This window comes from Nerophis lumbriciformis, linkage group LG12 (genome assembly GCF_033978685.3).
Source record: "Nerophis lumbriciformis linkage group LG12, RoL_Nlum_v2.1, whole genome shotgun sequence".
Lineage (NCBI taxonomy): Eukaryota > Metazoa > Chordata > Actinopteri > Syngnathiformes > Syngnathidae > Nerophis > Nerophis lumbriciformis.
In genome coordinates, this window is record NC_084559.2 from 15,173,107 (window position 1) to 15,193,820 (window position 20,714).

The 20,714-nt window shown below is 39.1% G+C and overlaps 1 protein-coding gene across 1 annotated transcript in view; it reads left to right on the top strand.

Moving 5' to 3' along the window:
- LOC133623020 (cell division cycle-associated protein 2-like) overlaps positions 1 to 20,714 on the top strand; it is a 45,660-nt gene that overhangs the window by 10,640 nt on the left and 14,306 nt on the right. The window contains exons 4-10 of the mRNA XM_061985926.2: positions 614 to 779; positions 5,183 to 5,337; positions 5,498 to 5,647; positions 9,518 to 9,641; positions 14,563 to 14,888; positions 15,071 to 15,122; positions 15,217 to 15,291. Of these exons, the coding sequence (XP_061841910.1) occupies positions 614 to 779; positions 5,183 to 5,337; positions 5,498 to 5,647; positions 9,518 to 9,641; positions 14,563 to 14,888; positions 15,071 to 15,122; positions 15,217 to 15,291 (1,048 nt within the window). The remainder of the gene's footprint in view (positions 1 to 613; positions 780 to 5,182; positions 5,338 to 5,497; positions 5,648 to 9,517; positions 9,642 to 14,562; positions 14,889 to 15,070; positions 15,123 to 15,216; positions 15,292 to 20,714) is intronic.

The following is a 20,714-nucleotide window of genomic DNA, read 5'->3' on the forward strand; positions in this document are numbered from 1 at the left end:
TTCGCTTGCATACGGTTCAAACCGATATGGCTCAATAGCTTCAGTTTCTTCTTCAATTTCGTTTTCGCTACCTGCCTCCACACTACAACCATCCGTTTCAATACATTCGTAATCTGTTGAATCGCTTAAGCCGCTGAAATCCGAGTCTGAATCCGAGCTAATGTCGCTATAGCTTGCAGTTCTTTCCGCCATGTTTGTTTGTTTTGGCTTCACTATGTGACGTCACAGGAAAATGGACGGGTGTTTATAACGATGGTTAAAATCAGGCACTTTGAAGCTTTTTTTAGGGATATTGCGTGATGGGTAAAATTTTGAAAAAAACTTCGAAAAATATAATAAGCCACTGGGAACTGATTTTTAATGGTTTTAATCCTTCTGAAATTGTGATAATGTTCCCCTTTAAAAGCCACAAAATGCAACGGGTCCATCAGACCCACAAACGCTGGCTGAGTAACAACAATATGAACACTACACAAGGGTTGAAGTTCTTTGCATTCTTTAAGGATCTATGAGTGACGCTTGCTTATAAGTCAGAGCTTTCATTTTACATGGATGATTTATTTGATTTGCTTCATTCTAGTCAACTTGTATTTTATGTCATCTGAACTCCCAGCATGTCAGAGGCAGCCCCTACCTTCCCCGGATAGCATCCACCCTGACGCAGAAAATGGCTTCCTTCCAGAATCTGTTGAATTTGGAGGCGAGTGAAGCCTGTGATCCAATGCCAAGGCAGAATGACAGCACTGGAGGATGCGTCATGACAAGAGATAATCTGTCTGGTGAGTCTGCGACGTTGCTACAAGATTAAAAGTTTAACAGGGGTCCTTCAGTAGAAGTTCCGTATGTCTTGAGCCCCACACAAAAACAACACAAGACTAACTCTGAAAGCATCATGTTTTTTACTACAAACATGTGTTTTTAAGTGCAAATAATTGTGCAGGAACACCTGCTGTTTCAAGCGAATATTAAAAAGAAAAACTTACAGTTGATGTCTTTAAAGTGACAACGTAAACATCCACATAAAAAGTGTAAAACGCTTTGGCGTTTTTTAACTTTTACACTATGGAAGGCAGTGTCCTCTGCAGTGGTCATTTTTATATCAGTATGGAAATGTAAACTAAGAATATCAGGGTTTCCCCTAGACCATACTTGCCAACCCTCCCGGATTTTCCGGGAGACTCCCGAAATTCAGCACCTCTCCCGAAAACCTCCCGGGACAAATTTTCTCCCGAAAAACTCCCGAAATTCAGGCGGACCTGAGTGACGTGTTGACAACACACAACAACAGTGTATACCGTAAAGCAGTTCGTCTGCCGTAAACAGCAATGTTGTGACACTTTTAAACAGGACAATACTGCCATCTACTGTACATGCATATGTGACCCACCCATAATTTGTCACATTTTTGTGTTGATTTATTTATTTTATTTTGTGGTTTTGAATTCGTTTTTGGAGCTGTCATTACACATTTATCAGTATTCACATTGGTCAGTAGGGGGCAGTAGGGTGTTTCTTCCCAATTGAATGCTATCACCTGCAGACCGGAAGTGTCTTGTCATTCTGATGAGCGCGACCAGTCTGTGAACAATTGAAATGTCCTGTGTGCTTTTTCCTCCTGTATAACAGGTTAGTTTTGGTGAATCAACTCACTGAATAATATCCATGTGATCTTTATAAGTTTAAGTACACATTCTGATGGTGGAGCCTAACTCTAAAGTGTTTGTGGGTTGTAGTTTGTAAATGAACACTGAAATTTAAGTATTTATTTATATATATATATATATATATATATATATATATATATATATATATATATATATATAGCTAGAATTCACTGAAAGTCAAGTATTTCTTATATATACCGGTGTGTGTGTATATATATATATATATATATATATATATATATATATATATATATATATATATATATATATATATATATATATATATATCTTAACCACGCCCCCCCCCCGACCACGTGAAAGTTAGGGAAGGCTATGCAGAACAAAACTAAAACTGAACTGGCTACAAAATAAACAAAAACAGAATGCTGGACGACAGCAAAGACTTACTGTGGAGCAAAGACGGCGTCCACAATGTACATCCGAACATGACATGACAATCAACAATGTCCCCACTAAGAAGGATAAAAACAACGGAAATATTCTTGATTGCTAAAACAAAGTAGATGCGGGAAATATCGCTCAAAGGAAGACATGAAACTGTTACAGGAAAACAGCAAAAAAAGAGAAATAGCCACCAAAATAGGAGCGCAAGACAAGAACTAAAACACTGCACACAAGAAAACCGCAAAAAAGTCAAAATAAGTCAGGGTGTGATGTGACAGGTGGTGACAGTACACCTACTTTGAGACAAGAGCTATATTGATGCATGCTTGGTTATGGTTTAAAGTCATATCCAACAATTACGACGACTTTTTACCGTCAACTGAGTTTCATTTTTTAATGATTTCTGCTGGTGGTGTGCCTTCGCATTTTTTCAACGCAAAAAAAATGTGCCTTGGCTCAAAAAAGGTTGAAAAACACTGGTTTAGAGACTTTTAATGACTTTTTAGAATAAAAACTAGCAACAAATCTAGCATTTTCTTCTGGTGTTATTTTAAAATGTACGCGTGTTTAGAGACTCTTTATTCGGTCCCTCGATGTCCCCAATGAAGGAGGCGAGCATGACGTCGCACTGGCTTTGCGCTGTTTTTCCCGTTGGACTTTCTCTGCTTAAAAGCTGCCTATGTCCTCTCAATATTGGCACATTTTGTAGATGGCTGTCCGCAGGTATATCTGGGATATATTAAAATTACGTCAATATTGCAGACATGCCGACAACACTCCAGACAATGGCGTGCGTTTTGTCAATATCTGGTTTCGGCAGCGGTACATCACTTGTCAATAGTGCGCAAATAATAGGCTGTATATATCAATTCCTACTGTAACGTTTCTTTGGTTGCGTCATCCTCGAACTACCAAACAAACAAAAAACTAACCAGCTTACTTCTCCTTCCCAGAAGGCATCCATTGTGTTTTTTCTTCGATCCATTCATTGGGGAAGAATTTGAAAACCAAACCTACATTAAACACGTTTGGGAGGAATTTGAAATAAAGTGAGATGCAAGGCCCTCTCATTTAACGTCCGTAACCTCTGACCTCGCAAATGATCTTCTGGATCAATTGGGAAAATCTTGTAGACCGTCTTTACTAGAACTTTATAAACTGCAGTCAGGGGCTATTTTTTTTACATCCTGTAGGCATAATGGCCACAACTTTTCTTTATATTAATGTGAAGTATTTGGTCGTTAGTACATTATCTGGTAAAACTTTAGTATGGGGAACACATACTCACCATTAATTAGTTGCTTATTAACATGGAAATTAGTAACATATTGGCTCTTAATTAGTCATTATTAAGTACTTATTAATGCATTATTCTGCATGGCCTTATTATACAACCAGTAAGCCATTAACTAAGAGTCTTCCCTCAATGACCTCAGAGTTATTGCTTATTAGTAACCCTAACCCTTATATGTTCCCCTAGTGTCCAAATAACTCTAAATTAAGTCTTTGTTACTTTAATAAGCAACTAATAAATGGTGAATATGTTCCTCATACTAAAGTGTGACCCATTATCTATCAAACACTTGGCCCGCCTACCACAAGATCTGGATCTGTTTGCTTTTTCTTTTACACTCCTCCACCCTTCTTCAGAAATCATGTTAAATGGCAGACTGTGGTTAGAAAAAGAATAATAATTTTTTGCATAATTTATATTTATTGGTCTCTACTTTCATGTCCATCTATCCAATAAAACAAAATCCTATTTGAATACCGTCAGGTTCAAACACTGATGACATCTATTAAACAGAGGAGAAGCAAGGAATCATGCAGAGACTGAGTTAAATTTCAATGGAGGAGACACGTTTTTTGGGCTGTACTCTAGTTACAGATCCAAACTACGTTCTAAAAGTCCAGCCCGCGTGCTTCCTCTATTTATTTGGGAGGTCCCTGTTTACATCACTGAAGCTGTCGCTGAGGGAAGGGGGTAATCTCGATAACTCCAGTTAGACACAATATATGATTATACAAAAATGCAAATGTGTTGGCGCTGGTGATATCGCCTTGTGTCTTCTCTGTCTGCGTCACGGCGGTGTTCGGCCTTGGCAGTCAGCAGGCCGTTTCTGGACACAACACTGATACCAGACTGACTTGCAATCTTTTGGATTGCCAGCTTTGCACAGACAAAGAAAAATACCACTTCAGCACAATTGACAATAATTATAGCAACGGCCCTTAAGCATAAAAGTTGTGTGATAATATATGCATAATTGTTCTAACATTTCCCTCCTGTTTATCACATAACTTCCCCAGAATCTTCTTATCCCCAATAACTTCTTCTTGCGATTTTCAGTTAACAGTTAATTTCCCTAGGGCCTTAAGCATAAAATTTGTGTGATAATATATACATAATTATTCTAACAAATACAATTAGACAAGTGTTACTATGCGTTGTATCATGCTGAACTGCATTTTACTGCTTGGACACCTTTCTTTACCCGGGATGTGTACATCTTTTTTTCAGCTTTATTTTCGTCTGCATGATGTAAAAATGTTATGAGGTTTGTGTGTGTTTTAAATTACCCTGGTTTCATTTTTAAGACACTCTTAAATCTGTTGCGTACGAGAACATCACATGTTTTCTTTTTTCATTCCTCACATCACTTCAGGAAGTCCATACGCAGTATGAGAACTTGCCAGAAAGTGTTTTTTTTCCTGTGGGGAGAAATGCAGTTTTACCCTGTGTACAACCTGAGCTTTATTGAGTATTTTATTAAGATAAATGGTAGCGCTCCACTGGGATCGATACCATTTTACAGAGAAATGAAATGAGCAGCATTTGACCTCTTTAAATTATTGCAGATGAAACTCCATCAGTTTTAATGTAATGTACTAATTATGGGGTGTTTTTATTTTGAAGAGTTCAAAGAAAATTATGTTTCTATAATATGTTAATCTACCCTTCTAATTGATAAACTGCTTACCTCTCTCTTTGCAACTAATGCATTATAAAAGAAAAATATTGACCATTACCCTCTCATGCTGCTTTTACCCTTTTAAAAGGTTTAAGCAATTTTCTAACATGCGTTTTTGATTGAGGCTTTTTCTTATCTTAGACGTGAACAACCAGGAAGAAAGAAAAGAGAACCACACTCCAGTAACGTCACCTACACCCAGCAAGAGGCGGCGTGTGGGCCCCCTGAACGGCTGTCAAGTGAAGATTGGAAAAGAACATGCTCCATACCTCGACTTGAACTTGCGTGACAAGGAGGTACCTGTACTATCTCTCTGACCATAGACTTTCTTGACTGCTCAGTATCTCTTGGCCATTAATTCAATGGCAGGTATACCGTATTTTTAAATCTGTGTTATTCCTTGCACTGAAATGTTTTCCTTCTTCTACCACTGGTTAAATCTTCTCATGTCTATAGGACAATAAGAAAGCAGTGAAGGAATGCGGTGATGACGTCACCCCAGACGGACTGCCATCAAGTGAGACTGAAACGACCCGTCCTCTGCTTCTATCCCCACTGCTGCATATTGAACATAAGCCACCCACATTCTTCTCTCCACATCGACAGGTGATACTCTGTTCCAGTCACTTTGATGCAATGCACAAGAGACACGTCGTGACAATCTTGACTTTTTAATTGTGTCAACAAACTGGTCATTTTTATGTTCCAAGCTTAAAGGGGAACATTATCACCAGACCTATGTAAGCGTCAATATATACCTTGATGTTGCAGAAAAAAGACCATATATTTTTTTAACCGATTTCCGAACTCTAAATGGGTGAATTTTGGCGAATTAAACGCCTTTCTATTATTCGCTCTCGGAGCGATGACGTCACAACGGGCAGCAATCCGCCATTTTCTCACTTTCGTCGGTGTGTTGTCGGAGGGTATAACAACACGAACAGGGACGGATTCAGGTTGCACCAGTGGCCCAAAGATGCGAAAGTGGCAAGAAATTGGACGAAATTTGTTCAAAATACGAGGCTGTGGGGAAAGCCGGCGAAATGGTCAGTCGTAAATTATTATACATAAACTGTGTTTACCAATCATTTATCTTAAAACATTAATTTTTTTCAATCATTCGAGTACATTCGGGTAGTCTTGTGTAATGCAGTATTTTGTGTCTATTTAGGTATGGATAACCTGAGTGCTGAAATCGTGGAAAAATATATGTTCTTAGCGCGCCTGAAATGGGCTGTCTGCACTCTCAAAGTGCATGTTGTTGCGAAATGTATTTCATATGCTGTAAACCTAGTTCATAGTTGTTAGTTTCCTTTAATGCCAAACAAACACATACCAATCGTTGGTTAGAATGCGATCGCCGAATTCGTCCTCGCTTTCTCCCGTGTCGCTGGCTGCCGTGTCGGTTTCGCTTGCATACGGTTCAAACCGATATGGCTCAATAGCTTCAGTTTCTTCTTCAATTTCGTTTTCGCTACCTGCCTCCACACTACAACCATCCGTTTCAATACATGCGTAATCTGTTGAATCGCTTAAGCCGCTGAAATCCGAGTCTGAATCCAAGCTAATGTCGCTATACCTTGCTGTTCTTTCCGCCATGTTTGTTTGTATTGGCATCACTGTGTGACGTCACAGGAAAATGGACGGGTCTATATAACGATGGTTAAAATCAGGCACTTTGAAGCTTTTTTTAGGGATATTGCGTGATGGGTAAAATTAAAAAAAAAAACTTTGAAAAATAAAATAAGCCACTGGGAACTGATTTTTAATGGTTTTAACCCTTCTGAAATTGTGATAATGTTCCCCTTTAACTCTATCGCTATGTTCACACTGCATGGGACCAAAAAAGGCAACAATTCAGTTTCTTCCAAAACAATGTTTTTTTAATTTACTTTTTGTAATTCTTTGACTTGCAAATTGAGAAGATTAGTAACTTAAATACATTGATAAAATTATAAATAAGTAATAAATTCACCAATATGAAATAAAATGCACAATTAATCATAATCACCACTGCAAAACCAACAGCAATGAACAACACAGGGTAGGGCTTGACTATTATGGCAAAAATAACAATCACGATTATTTTTGATTGATATTGTAATCTCGATTAATTACACAATTATTTAAATACATGTGTATTTATTGTACTATCAAAACTCAATTTTAGTTATAGTTAAAAAAAACAAAAACAGATATAAATTATTAACAAATAAACCACAAGTAAAATAATAATAGTAACAATAAATTAATATAAAATGCAGTTTTTGCATTTTAATTGTTTTTAGTTCCATTTTTTACTTTTACACTTATTTTACCACCATAGAGTGTGCTTTTTCTGTCAAATAAAATTGTGTAAAATGTTTGTTAATTAAATGCTAAATCTCTCACATTTATTGATGCAATACAGCTTTGGACAATTTGATGGAGGGTTTGCAGTTATTATAGAGGGCTATGAAGGCTACAACAGTGACTCCCATTAGCCGCCTCTTCAAAACTTTTTTTTTATCATCTTTAAAATCCTAAAAAAAACGTGTGTTCTTGTCTCTCATAATAATTGTGAACGATAGGCAAAATTCACCCCAAAAAAGTGCAGTTCCCCTTTAAGGCTGGCAATAAAGAGTGTCAGACTGATTGCCTCTGTCGGGATGCTATATTACTTACAAGATGTTTTTACAACGTTACCTTCAAGCACTTGCTGTTGTTGGCTGAGTCTGTATTCATTTATTACCGAAACAAAGCACTGAGAGCGATCCTGTTCTGTCTCCCTGTAATGTTTGTTTGCTCTTGAATGGAATTGTGCTGAAAATCTTAATTTCCCCTCGGAGATTAATAAAGTAATTCTGATTCTGAGCTACTTAGTTTTTCACTGTGGTGACTACCGTTGATGTTGGTACCATAATGGCACTGAGTATCGGTACCCACCTCTAGTCTTAAATTTGAATCAAGATTGGGTTTGCATTAACTCCCAAACTGTTTCTGTCCTACAATGTGCGGTTTTGATGAAGATTACTACAGCATGATAACCTACGACGAGGGGTGTAACGGTACACAAAAATTCCCGTTCGGTACGTACCTCGGTTTAGACGTGACGGTTCGGTTCATTTTCGGTACAGTAAGAAAACGACAAAATATAAATGTTTTGGTTATTTATTTACCAAATTTGTAAGCAACGACTTTATCCTTTTAACATTGGGAACACTATAGTAATTCTGCCCACGTTAATCAACATTAAACTGCCTCAAGTTGTTGCTTAGATTAAATAAAATGACAAAACTTTTCTTCTACATATAAAAAGTGCAACATTAAACAGTTTCAAGTCAACTCATCATGTTTAATTTATTACAGCATTTGGGAAGCCTGTAGTTGATTTTTATTATGTAAATGTTATATTTTTATTAACATGTCATAGCAGGGACCCTGCCATTCAAAACTACGCTGCTGCATTTCTAATGATTAATGTAACTATAGCTGGAAAAAATGGTACAATAGCAATAGGAGAGACTATGATTAATGTAACTTAGGAGAGACTATTCATCCCTGAACACCATGGAGTTCATGTAGGCTTAATGATGCACTTACATTATTATATCAACTATCAGAGACAAGAACTCTTCATTTAACATAATGTCCTTTTTTGCTGCTTCAACACAGCTCAATCAACACAGAAAAAGGTAAAGTGAAATAACAGACAGACAGGGCTTTGCTGTCCGTAACACACACCGCAAAATGAGCTAACGTTACGCTAAAAGCGAATTAGCCTTCACCTCAAGCCAGGACTGCGAGCGAGCTGAGCTGCCTTTTATATTTCTAGAAGGTCAACGGGCTCGTAGTGATGTTACTAGTAGTTGACTCGGAGGGGTTTATTATCATTTGGGGAGAGTCCGCTGCCTGATGCTTACCTGCTAAACGCTAAGCACTGACTACATGCGCTCTGAATACGCACTGCTGATTGGCTGTTACCGCTCTGTTTGTAACCAATCAGATGGTTGTGTGGGTGGGACAATGCTGGGTGCTGTGTAGAGGACAGACAGAGGCAGAAGGAAGCGGGGGCGGCTACTTAATATGTTTGTGTGGAAACTCGTTCGGTAAACCCCCGTACCGAAGCGGTTTAATACAAATACACGTACCGTTACACCCCTAGTTACGACCTTTGCACTGTGTGCTGTATAGCTTGTATAGCTGGTATGTCAACCGAGAGCCAAGCCCATTTTTTTTTTAGACTCTACGTATTGTAAAACTAAAAATAATTATAAATTAGATATATTAGTAGACATTAGACTAATTTGCTTTGTCATCAATAAATCAAAGATAAGATGTGGATGGTTGTTTTTTTAATTTAGCTGGATTAAGCCTATTTTGAGCCACACTGGATTAGTTTTATTTTAATGTATGCGACCATCGGTGGAAAAAAGTTTGCACAACCATGTGTTTGCAGACATCTAAACTCCTAAAAGTCACGTATTCTCTCAACAGGACAATGTTGTTGAACTTGACATCCCTCGTGGTAGCTGTGACCCTACTTCAGATTCAACAGATGAGTCTTCCTCTGCTTTCCAAATCTCATCTCTCCCGCCACTACTGGAGATGAAGCCAGCAGGTAAAAACACCCACTCCTCTGTTAGTCATGCACCAGTAACCTGTGTTTTATCTGAGTTCATACTTGCCTCGGAGGCTGCATCCAGACAGAATGCTACTTTTCCTAATTAAAGGGGAACTGCACTTTTTGGGGGAATTGTGCCTGTTGTTCACAAACCACATGATAGACAAGAAAATAAAAGTTGTTTTTATTTTTTATTTTTTTGCAGTCTAACATATTGATATGAACGGATATGTTACTACATTATATATATATATACTTGCAGTGTGTATATAAAACATTGATAGAGGCATTTGAAGTTGTTTTAAATAAATAATAAATGATAAATGGGTTGTACTTGTATAGCGCTTTTCTACCTTCAAGGTACTCAAAGCGCTTTGACACTACTTCCACATTTACCCATTCACACACACATTCACACACTGATGGAGGGAGCTGCCATGCAAGGCGCTAACCAGCACCCATCAGGAGCAAGGGTGAAGTGTCTTGCTCAGGACACAACGGACATGACGAGGTTGGTACTAGGTGGGGATTGAACCAGGGACCCTCGGGTCGCGCACGGCCACTTTTCCACTGCGCCACGCCGTCCCGTTTTAGAGGGCTTTAAAGGCTACAATGATAGTACAATTACTTTTTTAGAGATCCAATGCTTTAGGGTCATCTGTTCAACATCCTGTTAGCAGCACAAATCAGACCATCATAAAATTTTGTCAACAATTTTACAGTATTGAAATCACCATTAATAATTAATAATTCATTAATTTGAAAAGTCTTTATTGTACCATCAAAGTTAATACAAATAATAACAGAATAAATGAACAAATTAAAAAGATAGTTTGACAAAAACAGACTATCTTTGAATCTCAGTAAAACTAAAATAATGCTATTTGGTAATAGTAGAAAAGAGCATCATACACAAATACAAATAGACGGAGTAGACATAGAAAGGGTAAAAGAAACTAGATTTTTGGGAGTATTAATAGATGATCAAATGAACTGGAAATCTCATATACAAAACATACAACATAAGGTGGCAAAAAAACATTTCAATAATGAATAAAGCAAAATATGTCCTGGGCCAAAAATCACTACATATTCTCTACTGCTTGCTAGTGTTACCATATCTGAGTTATTGTGCAGAAATATGGGGAAATAACTACAAATGTGCGCTACATTCGCTAACCGTGTTACAAAAAAGATCAGTTAGAATAATACATAATGTTGGATATAGAGAACACACAAACCCTTTATCTATTAAGTCAGAAATATTAAAGTTCGGTGATTTGGTAAAATTGCAAACAGCTAAAATGATGTACAAAGCAAACTATAACCTGCTACCAAAGAATGTACAACAATTTTTCTCAACTAAAGAGGAGAAATATAACCTTAGATGAAAAAATAATTTAAAACATTTATATGCACGTACAACACTTAGAACTTTTAGCATATCAGTATGTGGAATTAAATTATGGAATGGATTAAGTAAAGAAGTTAAAAATTGTACTGATATGATCCAGTTTAAGAGGTTGTTCAAAATAATAGTGCTTACAGAGTACAAAAAAGAAGAATTATGAGAAATACTTCCAACCTTATTGAAAATAAGATATTCATCTCAGTATGTTAATAATGACTGAATTAATTAATTAATTACATATTACAAAACTGTTGTATACTAATTCATAGATGTTATTTTATTATATAAAAAGGTCAGTAAATGATTCTATATATTTGTAAACGCTTTGAAGTGGGAAAGGGGTAGGATTAAATAAGCTTTGCTTCTTCCTACTCCTTTTCGGGCATGATGTAAAATGAAATGATATGAAATTGTGTGATGTATTATGATGTAAGTGTGTTCATGTTCGAAATAAACTAAAGAAAGAAAAAAGAAAAAACTTCAAGATATAATATTTTGATAACATTTAAAAGAACAGCTGATATAAATTAGTATCAAACAAGTCAAATAAAAAATAATAGTTACATCAATAAATTAAAATGATAGTGTGGAGGACTCTTTCCTCCGGGTTCCTCGGACCACCAATCAGCGACATGACAGCAACATTCAGGTTTCAGAACACTTGATTTATTTCTCAATATCCGTCTCTTTTATGCTTTTCAGCAAATGTCTTTCGTGTCTGTCCAACTCGCGCTCGCTCTCTCTCGTCTCGTGCTCGTCATCCACCAACAACATTCTCCTCACTCCTTCCCGGCTGCTGCCTTTAACAGAGCGACAGGTGATTAGATAAACGCGCCCAGGTGGGCCATCCACGCACCTGTCAATGATCTCGAAGCCGGTCCTGACAAACCCCGCTTAACTGCAGGTCTGCAGGCCACGCCCCCCCACAGATAGCAATATTAAAAAAAAAATAGAATTCATTTTTTTTCTTTTTGTTTTTAATTCCGTGAGTGTGTGCTTTTTGTGTCATAAATGAAATGTAATATGTTTGTTACTCAAATGCAAAAATCCTCACATTTATTGTTGCAATATTATACATCGTATGACAATTTTGGCCAGTATTGTAATTCAAAGCATAATAATTTTGTAAATGTATCAATGTGCTTTAAGTCAATTTGTCTTATGTAAACTTTTTTTTGTTCGTGCAATCAGATTGTATGTTGCGCACAGTGCTGTTATTTTAACCCTGGAATCGACTTAATTCAAAACTGTTAATCCTCCTAAGCGACCAAAAATGGGCACGCTCAAAGTGTTATAAATCATATATATTTTTTTTTTACTTTCATACTTTAAATTCTTCAACAGCGTCAGACCTATCTATGGGTATAAAATTTTTCTATATTGGTATTGTTTTTCTATTTATATTTTATGCTCTTTTTGTTAAAAAAAACTAAAGTTTGTTACCGTATTTTCCGCACCATAAGGCGCCCTGGGTTATAAGCCGCGCCTTCAATGAACGGCATATTTCAAAACTTTGTCCACCTATAAGCCGCCCCGTGTTATAAGCCGCATCTAACTGCGCTAAAGGAATGTCAAAAAAACAGTCAGATAGGTCAGTCAAACTTTAATAATATATTAAAAACCAGCGTGATGTGGGCGCGCATGGAGTCGTATATCAACATGGACGGAGCTGCGTGAAAAAAGCCACCCGGCCTCTTCGCGTAAACTTACCTTAACCACTCGCTCATCTTTTCTTCATCCATCCATCCCTTCGAGTTAGCTTTTATGATGACGCCGGCTGGAAAGGTCTCTTTTGGCAAGGTCTTCCTTTTGAATATCACCATGGGTGGAAGTTTCTGGCCATTAGCATGGCAAGCTAGAACCACAGTGAAGGATGACTTCTCATTCCCTGTGGTGCGAATATTCACCGTACGTGCTCCCGTTGTATCCACAGTGCGGTTCACAGGAATATCAAAAGTCAGTGGAACCTCGTCCACGTTGATAATGTTCTCTGGCCGGATCTTTTTTTCAGCTATCTTGTTTTTACAATATGCACGGAAAGTAGCCAGCTTTTCTTGAAAGTCTTTAGGCAGTTGCTGTGAAATAGTAGTCCGTGTGCGGATGGAGAGATTGCGTCTTTTCATGAACCGGAAACCTGTCGCTTGGTAGGAGCCATTTTGTGGTCTTTACAGATGTAAACACACAAAGGAAATGAAACGTAATATCCGCGCGCTTCTTCTTCTTCTACGCGGGCGGGTGGTTGCTTACAGTAGAAGAAGAAGCGCTTCCTGTTCTATGGGGGCGGGTGCTTACCTTGGCGGTTGCTTGCGTAGAAGAAGAAGCACTTCCTCTTCTACGGGGAAAAAAGATGGCGGCTGTTTACCGTAGTTGCGAGACCGAAACTTTATGAAAATGAATCTTAATATTAATCCATATATAAAGCGCACCGGGTTATAAGCCGCACTGTCAGCTTTTGAGTAAATTTGTGGTTTTTAGGTGCGGCTAATAGTGCGGAAAATACGGTATATATATATACCGGTATATATATATATATATATATATATTTTTTTTTTTTTATTTATTTTTTTTTTTTTTAACTTCAATGCTTTGAATTCTTAAACAGCTTCAGACCTATCCATAAATATGTTTTCATATAGTGGTATTGTTTTTATGTTTTATGCTCTTTTGTAAATAAAAAAAACTAACATTTTTAGGAGGGGAAAACACAAAATATGCATCATTTCTAAAAACGAGTTGCTAAGTGGAATACTTTAGACGAGGTAATTACAGCTTTTAGTATGTCAATAATTCATAACACTCATTTTGATGCACTGTTATTTTTGGAACTATGACAGTTTTTCCCCAAAAATTCCCGCTATCCCAATTTAGCCGAAAAACAGTCAGACTCATAAAAGTGTGATAATCTTCAACAGCTTCTGACCTATCCGTAGATATAAAGTTTTTATATACTGGTATTGTTTTTTATGTCTTATGCTCTTTTTGTCAAAAAAAACAAGCATTTTTTATGATGGGAAAACACAAAATATGCATAATTTTCAAAAACGAGTTGCAAAGTGGAATACATAATTTCCCCGAACAAATGTTACTTCTCCTCACAATGAAAGCATTCCAGTCACATTTATGTACATTTTTGTGATATTCCGCCTTTAACAGTGAATTCTGTTTTTGAGCCAATTCTATGGCTACGTCCGCAGTTACGTTGACACGGCAATCATATGGCCTTAGTTTTTTTCTTGAGTTAAGTGATTATTGACTAGGCAAACTAGCTTTGTGTCAGATAAAAAGTAGCAACCATGGTGAGATACCAAACTTTAGTAAACATGACCTTTTTTCCACTCAAACGCTCAGTCATCCGTTTCACTAGCTCAGGAATTTGTGCGCACGTTGCGTGGCTCATCAGTGGTGTTTCTGATTGTAGTATTTTGTAGTAATTCTCCAACCCTAAAAGATAACATATGACATGTGTCATGCCACTGAGTCTTTAATTCAAGTTTTTTGGCTGTACAGGACAGGAAACTTCCTCTGGGACCTTTGCTGCAAAGAAGAACAAGAGGCGAGTGCATTTTGGAGGTGCTCTTTCTCCTGAGGTTTATGATCGAAACCTGCCTCCCAGCACCCCGTTGCACAAAGGAGGGACACCAGTTCGAGGCCCCACGCCAGGTGGGGTCTTAAAACTGTGCTCTGTGTTAAAAACACCTCAGAGGTATGAGCGTCACACCCCAGTAGACCAACCAAACCTCAGCAGTCCCATTGGGTTCGGTGCCTCCCCAATTCTTGCAATACCTCGCAAATGCATCTATATAGAAGACGATGGAGCGAACGAGAGCGAAAAGGTATGGTACCTGTCATTTATTAAGATTAAAACATAATATGATACCGGTGAGACCGTCATAGTGCAAATGTCACACAATATAGTGTGTTCATTATGACAGCAAGATTTATTATAGGCATACATTGCCCTTGGCGCAATTTGGTCCACATTATTCATATTGTGTCTTTTTATTTCTGCTTCTAGGTCCTTTTTCCTTTCATAGAAGACAGTGACTTTGCAGAAATTAGCAATGCAGGTTGGTTATTGCATTGGAGTGAAACCAATTGCTCACAGTGTGCAGTCAAATGCTAAAAATGCATAACTTGATTTTTTTTTTTTTTCCCTCACAGAATTTTTTTGTAAGACCCAGCTGAATTTAAATAATGCATTCCATGAGGAACTTCTTTCTACAGTGGAGACGACAGGTGAAGTCTCTTTTGTTTACTGGTCAATCAACTTTCAGTAACGTGTAACGCCTCGACATATATCTGAAAAGACCAGCTGAAATACCAAATTACTGGTATTCAGACTTTGCTGTGACATTAAATATGGGTGCCGAATTTGGTACTACTATAGCATACCTGCCAACTACTCCGGTTTTCCCGTAATTAGTACGGTTTTCATCAACCTATTCCGGGTTACGGTTGCAGTGATAAAAAATACGGTTTTTCATTCATTAAAAAAAAAAAAGGGTGAAAACTACGCGAATTGCACCTTGTGCAGACAAGATTTTTCAATCGGACACGGAGGAATTAGCGATGTAAAAGACCACGTTGGGACAAAAAAACACAAGTCTAATGCAGTTGCTAGCGATACAAGTGGAAAACTTTCAACGTTTTTCGTCGCCCAAACCGATTCTTTGGATGTGATAAATGCCGAAGTTATATTTACGGAGGCAATAATTGAGCATGGACTTCCAATCGCACTGGCTGATCACATGGGACAGTTAAATGTTTGTAATGCAACCTTTAAAAATCATTACGCGGTGATCGCGGTCCCAAAAATAAACTTTTCTTGCATGATAATGTCCAGAAAAACTCACTTTATATTACTATAGAGTCCTTTTAACGAATGAGTTTGATGGTTTATCACAAACCTTAAATGAAAGAACTCCTTTGTTCTCCTGCATCATGCATGCACTTTGGCCTTGCTTCGTGTTTGGTGCGCAATCCTGTCGGCTGTATTTCACAGCACGTCTTTGACAACTTGAAGTGGCATAAAACATTTAAAACAAAGGGGTTATAGGAACAATCACTTTCAGTGTTTTATGCCACTTCAAGTTGTCAAAGACGGTATGCTGGTGCCCGACTGCCACAAGTGGAACAAACATTTGAAACAAAGGGGTTATAGGAACAATCACTTTCAGTGTTTTATGCCACTTCAAGTAAACTTATCATAAAGTTACCATATCATTTTTGCAGTATGATCAATCTGATAGAATAAATTTGGATTTTAGCCACAAAAAGGTAATGACACCAATGTTATCTATTGGAATTGTTTAGTACTGTTATACTGTTAAAAGTGTTTATACTATTTATGCTTTCAAGTCCAAGTTGAAGAAATCTTGTTAAATGTTGACAGCATAACTACCAAAATACAGAAGTATGTCCTTAATATTTTTGCAGTGCTATTTCTGTTGAAAAGTTAAAATAATTACATTAGAGATGTGATGTGCCACTTTTCAAGTGTCTGATGGCTTAAATTAATTTTCATTAATTTTTCATATTTTGAATTCTTTTGAAAGGCTTACAAAAAAACTACATTTGAATTGTAATTCCATGCTATTGACAGGACTATTAATTTTAATGAAGTTAGCTTACCATGTTTACAGTATGATAATTGTGATAGAAATGTGAATTTTAGGCACAGAATATTTTTTACAATTGAACAAGGCAGTAGATTATACAAGCTTGGACAGAAAGTTAATAATGACACCAATTTTTTTTTAAATGGAATTGTTTAGTACTGTTTTACCATTTGTTTACTGTAAAAAGTGTTTATACTTTCAATTAACAAATTAAAGTCTTGTGAAAGGTTGACAGGATAACTGGCATTAACTGTCAAAATAATTTCAAACTATTGAAGTTAGCTTACAGAATAAACATGTCAATCAACCCATATGATTTTTGCTGTAATATTTTTGTTTCGAAAAGTCACTGTGACTGATAGAAAAGTGATGGTATTAGCAACATTTTAACCTGTCTGAATGCTAATAATCATTTTGCGTCGGGGGGCGAAGCCCTGAACCCTCCACCAGGACTTTGTCCTGGACCTACCGGGGCCTGCGGCCCTTGGACCCTGGCTACTAGGTTTTTCTGATTTCAAAAGTTGGCAGGTATGCTATAGTTACCGACCAACGTTTATCAAATCAAGCGGTGCCATATTTTGATGTCTCACCCTCAGCATCGGCTCAAGCAGTTGGCCGGAAAACAAGCAGCAAAGCACTCAGAGCGGACTCTGCCGGGTTGCCTTTTAGTAATGTTACTATTTTCCATGCCAAAAAAAGCAAGAAGGCGGCGCTCAAAAGTACATTTAAGTACCAGTAAATTGGAAAGACAAGTTGACTTTATACTAGAGATGTCCAATAATGGCTTTTTTGCCGATATTCCGATATTGTCCAACTCTTAATTACCGATTCCGATATCAACCGATACCGATATATACAGTTGTGGAATCAACACATTATAATGCCTAATTTTGTTGTGATGCCCCGCTGGATGCATTAAACAATGTAACAAGGTTTTCCAAAATAAATCAACTCAAGTTATGGAAAAAAATGCCAACATGGCACTGCCATATTTATTATTGAAGTCACAAAGTGCATTATTTTTTTTTAACATGCCTCAAAAAGGCGGCTTGGAATTTGGGACATGCTCTCCCTGAGAGAGCATGAGGAAGTTGAGGTGGGGGTGGAGGGGGTAGTGGGGGGTGTATATTGTAGCGTCCTGGAAGAGTTAGTGCTGCAAGGGTTTCTGGGTATTTGTTCTGTTGTGTTTATGTCGTGTTACGGTGCGGATGTTCTCTCGAAATGTGTTTGTCATTCTTGTTTGGTGTGGGTTCACATAGTGGCGCATATTTGTAACAGTGTTAAAGTTGTTTACACGGCCACCCTCAGTGTGACCTGTATGGCTGTTGACCAAGTATGCATTGCAGTCACTTGTGTGTGTTAAAAGCCGTAGATATGTGATTGGGCTGGCATGCAAAGGCAGTGCCTTTAAGGTTTATTGGCGTTCTGTACTTCTCCCTACGTCCGTGTACCACTCCGTACAGAGGCGTTTTAAAAAGTCATAAATTTAACTTTTCGAAACCGATACCGATAATTTCCGATATTACATTTTAAAGCATTTGTCGGCCGATAATATCGGCAATCCGATATTATCGGACATCTCTACTTTATATGCTTATTTGTGTTTCATTGTATCCATTAAACCATATCCAATTGTATTTACAATCCGCAAAGAATGTGAAAATACTTTCAAAACATCACAAAATCCCACAAATTCAGTCAGCCAATTTAAATGTTCCGCTCCGAATATCTTCAACAATATCCACAGATTTTACGTCACTGTCGTAATGCTTCTGCACTCTGACCATGTTATCACATCAGTCATCCTGGAAATACGCAAAAATTGGAAAGCAATGTGCTGTTTATCATTCACAATTCCATATGGAAGACAATAACACATATGCTTGGTTTTGTTTATGCATTCCAAATTGTAAATAACTAACTAACAATTAAGTTAACAGATTGAGGGTCCTCGATTGTGCCCATTATACCCTCTTTAAAAACATCCAGAAACCGAAGCAATACTTTTGTGGGGGACAGGCTGAGTTTGAGGCATCCTGTGTGGAAATGAATGACAAGTCCAAAGGGATATCCATTAGGGTGAATTATGAATAATAATCCCAAAAAACACAGGACAAAGATTTTCAGCAGACCCAAAGGGATATCCATTAGGGCTGCAAAACAAGTGAATATATGGCCAGTATTGCTGAAGAAGGAGTCCTATCGGGTTCTTTTGGCTCATAGGACTCCTGAGGCAGCGGACAGGTACCGACAGGCCAAACGGTGTGCGGCTTCAGCGGTCGCAGAGGCAAAAACTCGGACATGGGAGGAGTTCGGTGAGGCCATGGAAAACGACTTCCGGACGGCTTCGAAGCAATTCTGGACCACCATCCGCCGCCTCAGGTAGGGGAAGCAGTGCACTATCAACACCGTGTATAGCGAGGATGGTGTTCTGCTGACCTCGACTGCGGATGTTGTGGATCGGTGGAGGGAATACTTCGAAGACCTCCTCAATCCCACCAACAAGTCTTCCTATGAGGAAGCAGTGCCTGGGGAGTCTGTGGTGGGCTCTCCTATTTCTGGGGCTGAGGTCGCTGAGGTAGTTAAAAAGCTCTTCAGTGGCAAGGCCCCGGGGGTAGATGAGATCCGCCCGGAGTTCCTTAAGGCTCTGGATGCTGTGGGGCTGTCTTGGTTGACAAGACTCTGCAGCATCGCGTGGACATCGGGGGCGGTACCACTGGATTGTCAGACCGGGGTGGTGGTTCCTCTCTTTAAGAAGGGGAACCGGAGGGTGTGTTCTAACTATCGTGGGATCACACTCCTCAGCCTTCCCGGTAAGGTCTATTCAGGTGTACTGGAGAGGAAGCTACGCCGGATAGTCAAACCTCGGATTCAGGAGGAACAGTGTGGTTTTCGTCCTGGTCGTGGAACTGTGGACCAGCTCTATACTCTCGGCAGGGTCCTTGATGGTGCATGGGAGTTTGCCCAACCAGTCTACATGTGTTTTGTGGACTTGGAGAAGGCATTCAACCGTGTCCCTCGGGAAGTCCTGTGGGGAGTGCTCAGAGAGTATGGGGTATCGGACTGTCTGATTGTGGCAGTCCGCTCCCTGTATGATCAGTCCCAGAGCTTGGTCCGCATTGCCGTTAGTAAGTCGGACACGTTTCCAGTGAGGGTTGGACTCCGCCAAGGCTGCCCTTTGTCACCGATTCTGTTCATAACTTTTATGGACAGAATTTCTAGGCGCAGTCAAGGCGTTGAGGGGATCTGGTTTGGTGACTGCAGAATTAGGTCTCTGCTTTTTGCAGATGATGTGGTCCTGATGGCTTCATCTGGCCAGGATCTTCAGCTCTCACTGGATCGGTTCGCAGCCGAGTGTGAAGCAACTGGGATGAGAATCAGCACCTCCAAGTCCGAGTCCATGGTTCTCGCCCGGAAAAGGGTGGAGTGCCATCTTCGGGTTGGGGAGGAGATCTTGCCCCAAGTGGAGGAGTTCAAGTACCTCGGAGTCTTGTTCACGAGTGAGGGAAGAGTGGATGGTGAGATCGACAGGCGGATCGGTGCGGCGTCTTCAGTAATGCGGACGCTGTATCGATCCGTTGTGATGAAGAAGGAGCTGAGCCGGAAGGCAAAGCTCTCAATTTACCGGTCGATCTACGTTCCCATCCTCACCTATGGTCATGAGCTTTGGGTTATGACCGAAAGGACAAGATCATGGGTACAAGCGGCCGAAATGAGTTTCCTCCGCCGGGTGGCGGGGCTCTCCCTTAGAGATAGGGTGAGAAGCTCTGCCATCCGGGAGGAGCTCAAAGTAAAGCCGCTGCTCCTCCACATCGAGAGGAGCCAGATGAGGTGGTTCGGGCATCTGGTCAGGATGCCACCCGAACGCCTCCCTAGGGAGGTGTTTAGGACACGTCCGACCGGTAGGAGGCCGCAGGGAAGACCCAGGACACGTTGGGAAGACTATGTCTCCCGGCTGGCCTGGGAACGCCTCGGGGTCCCACAGGAAGAGCTGGACAAAGTGGCTGGGGAGAGGGAAGTCTGGGCTTCCCTGCTTAGGCT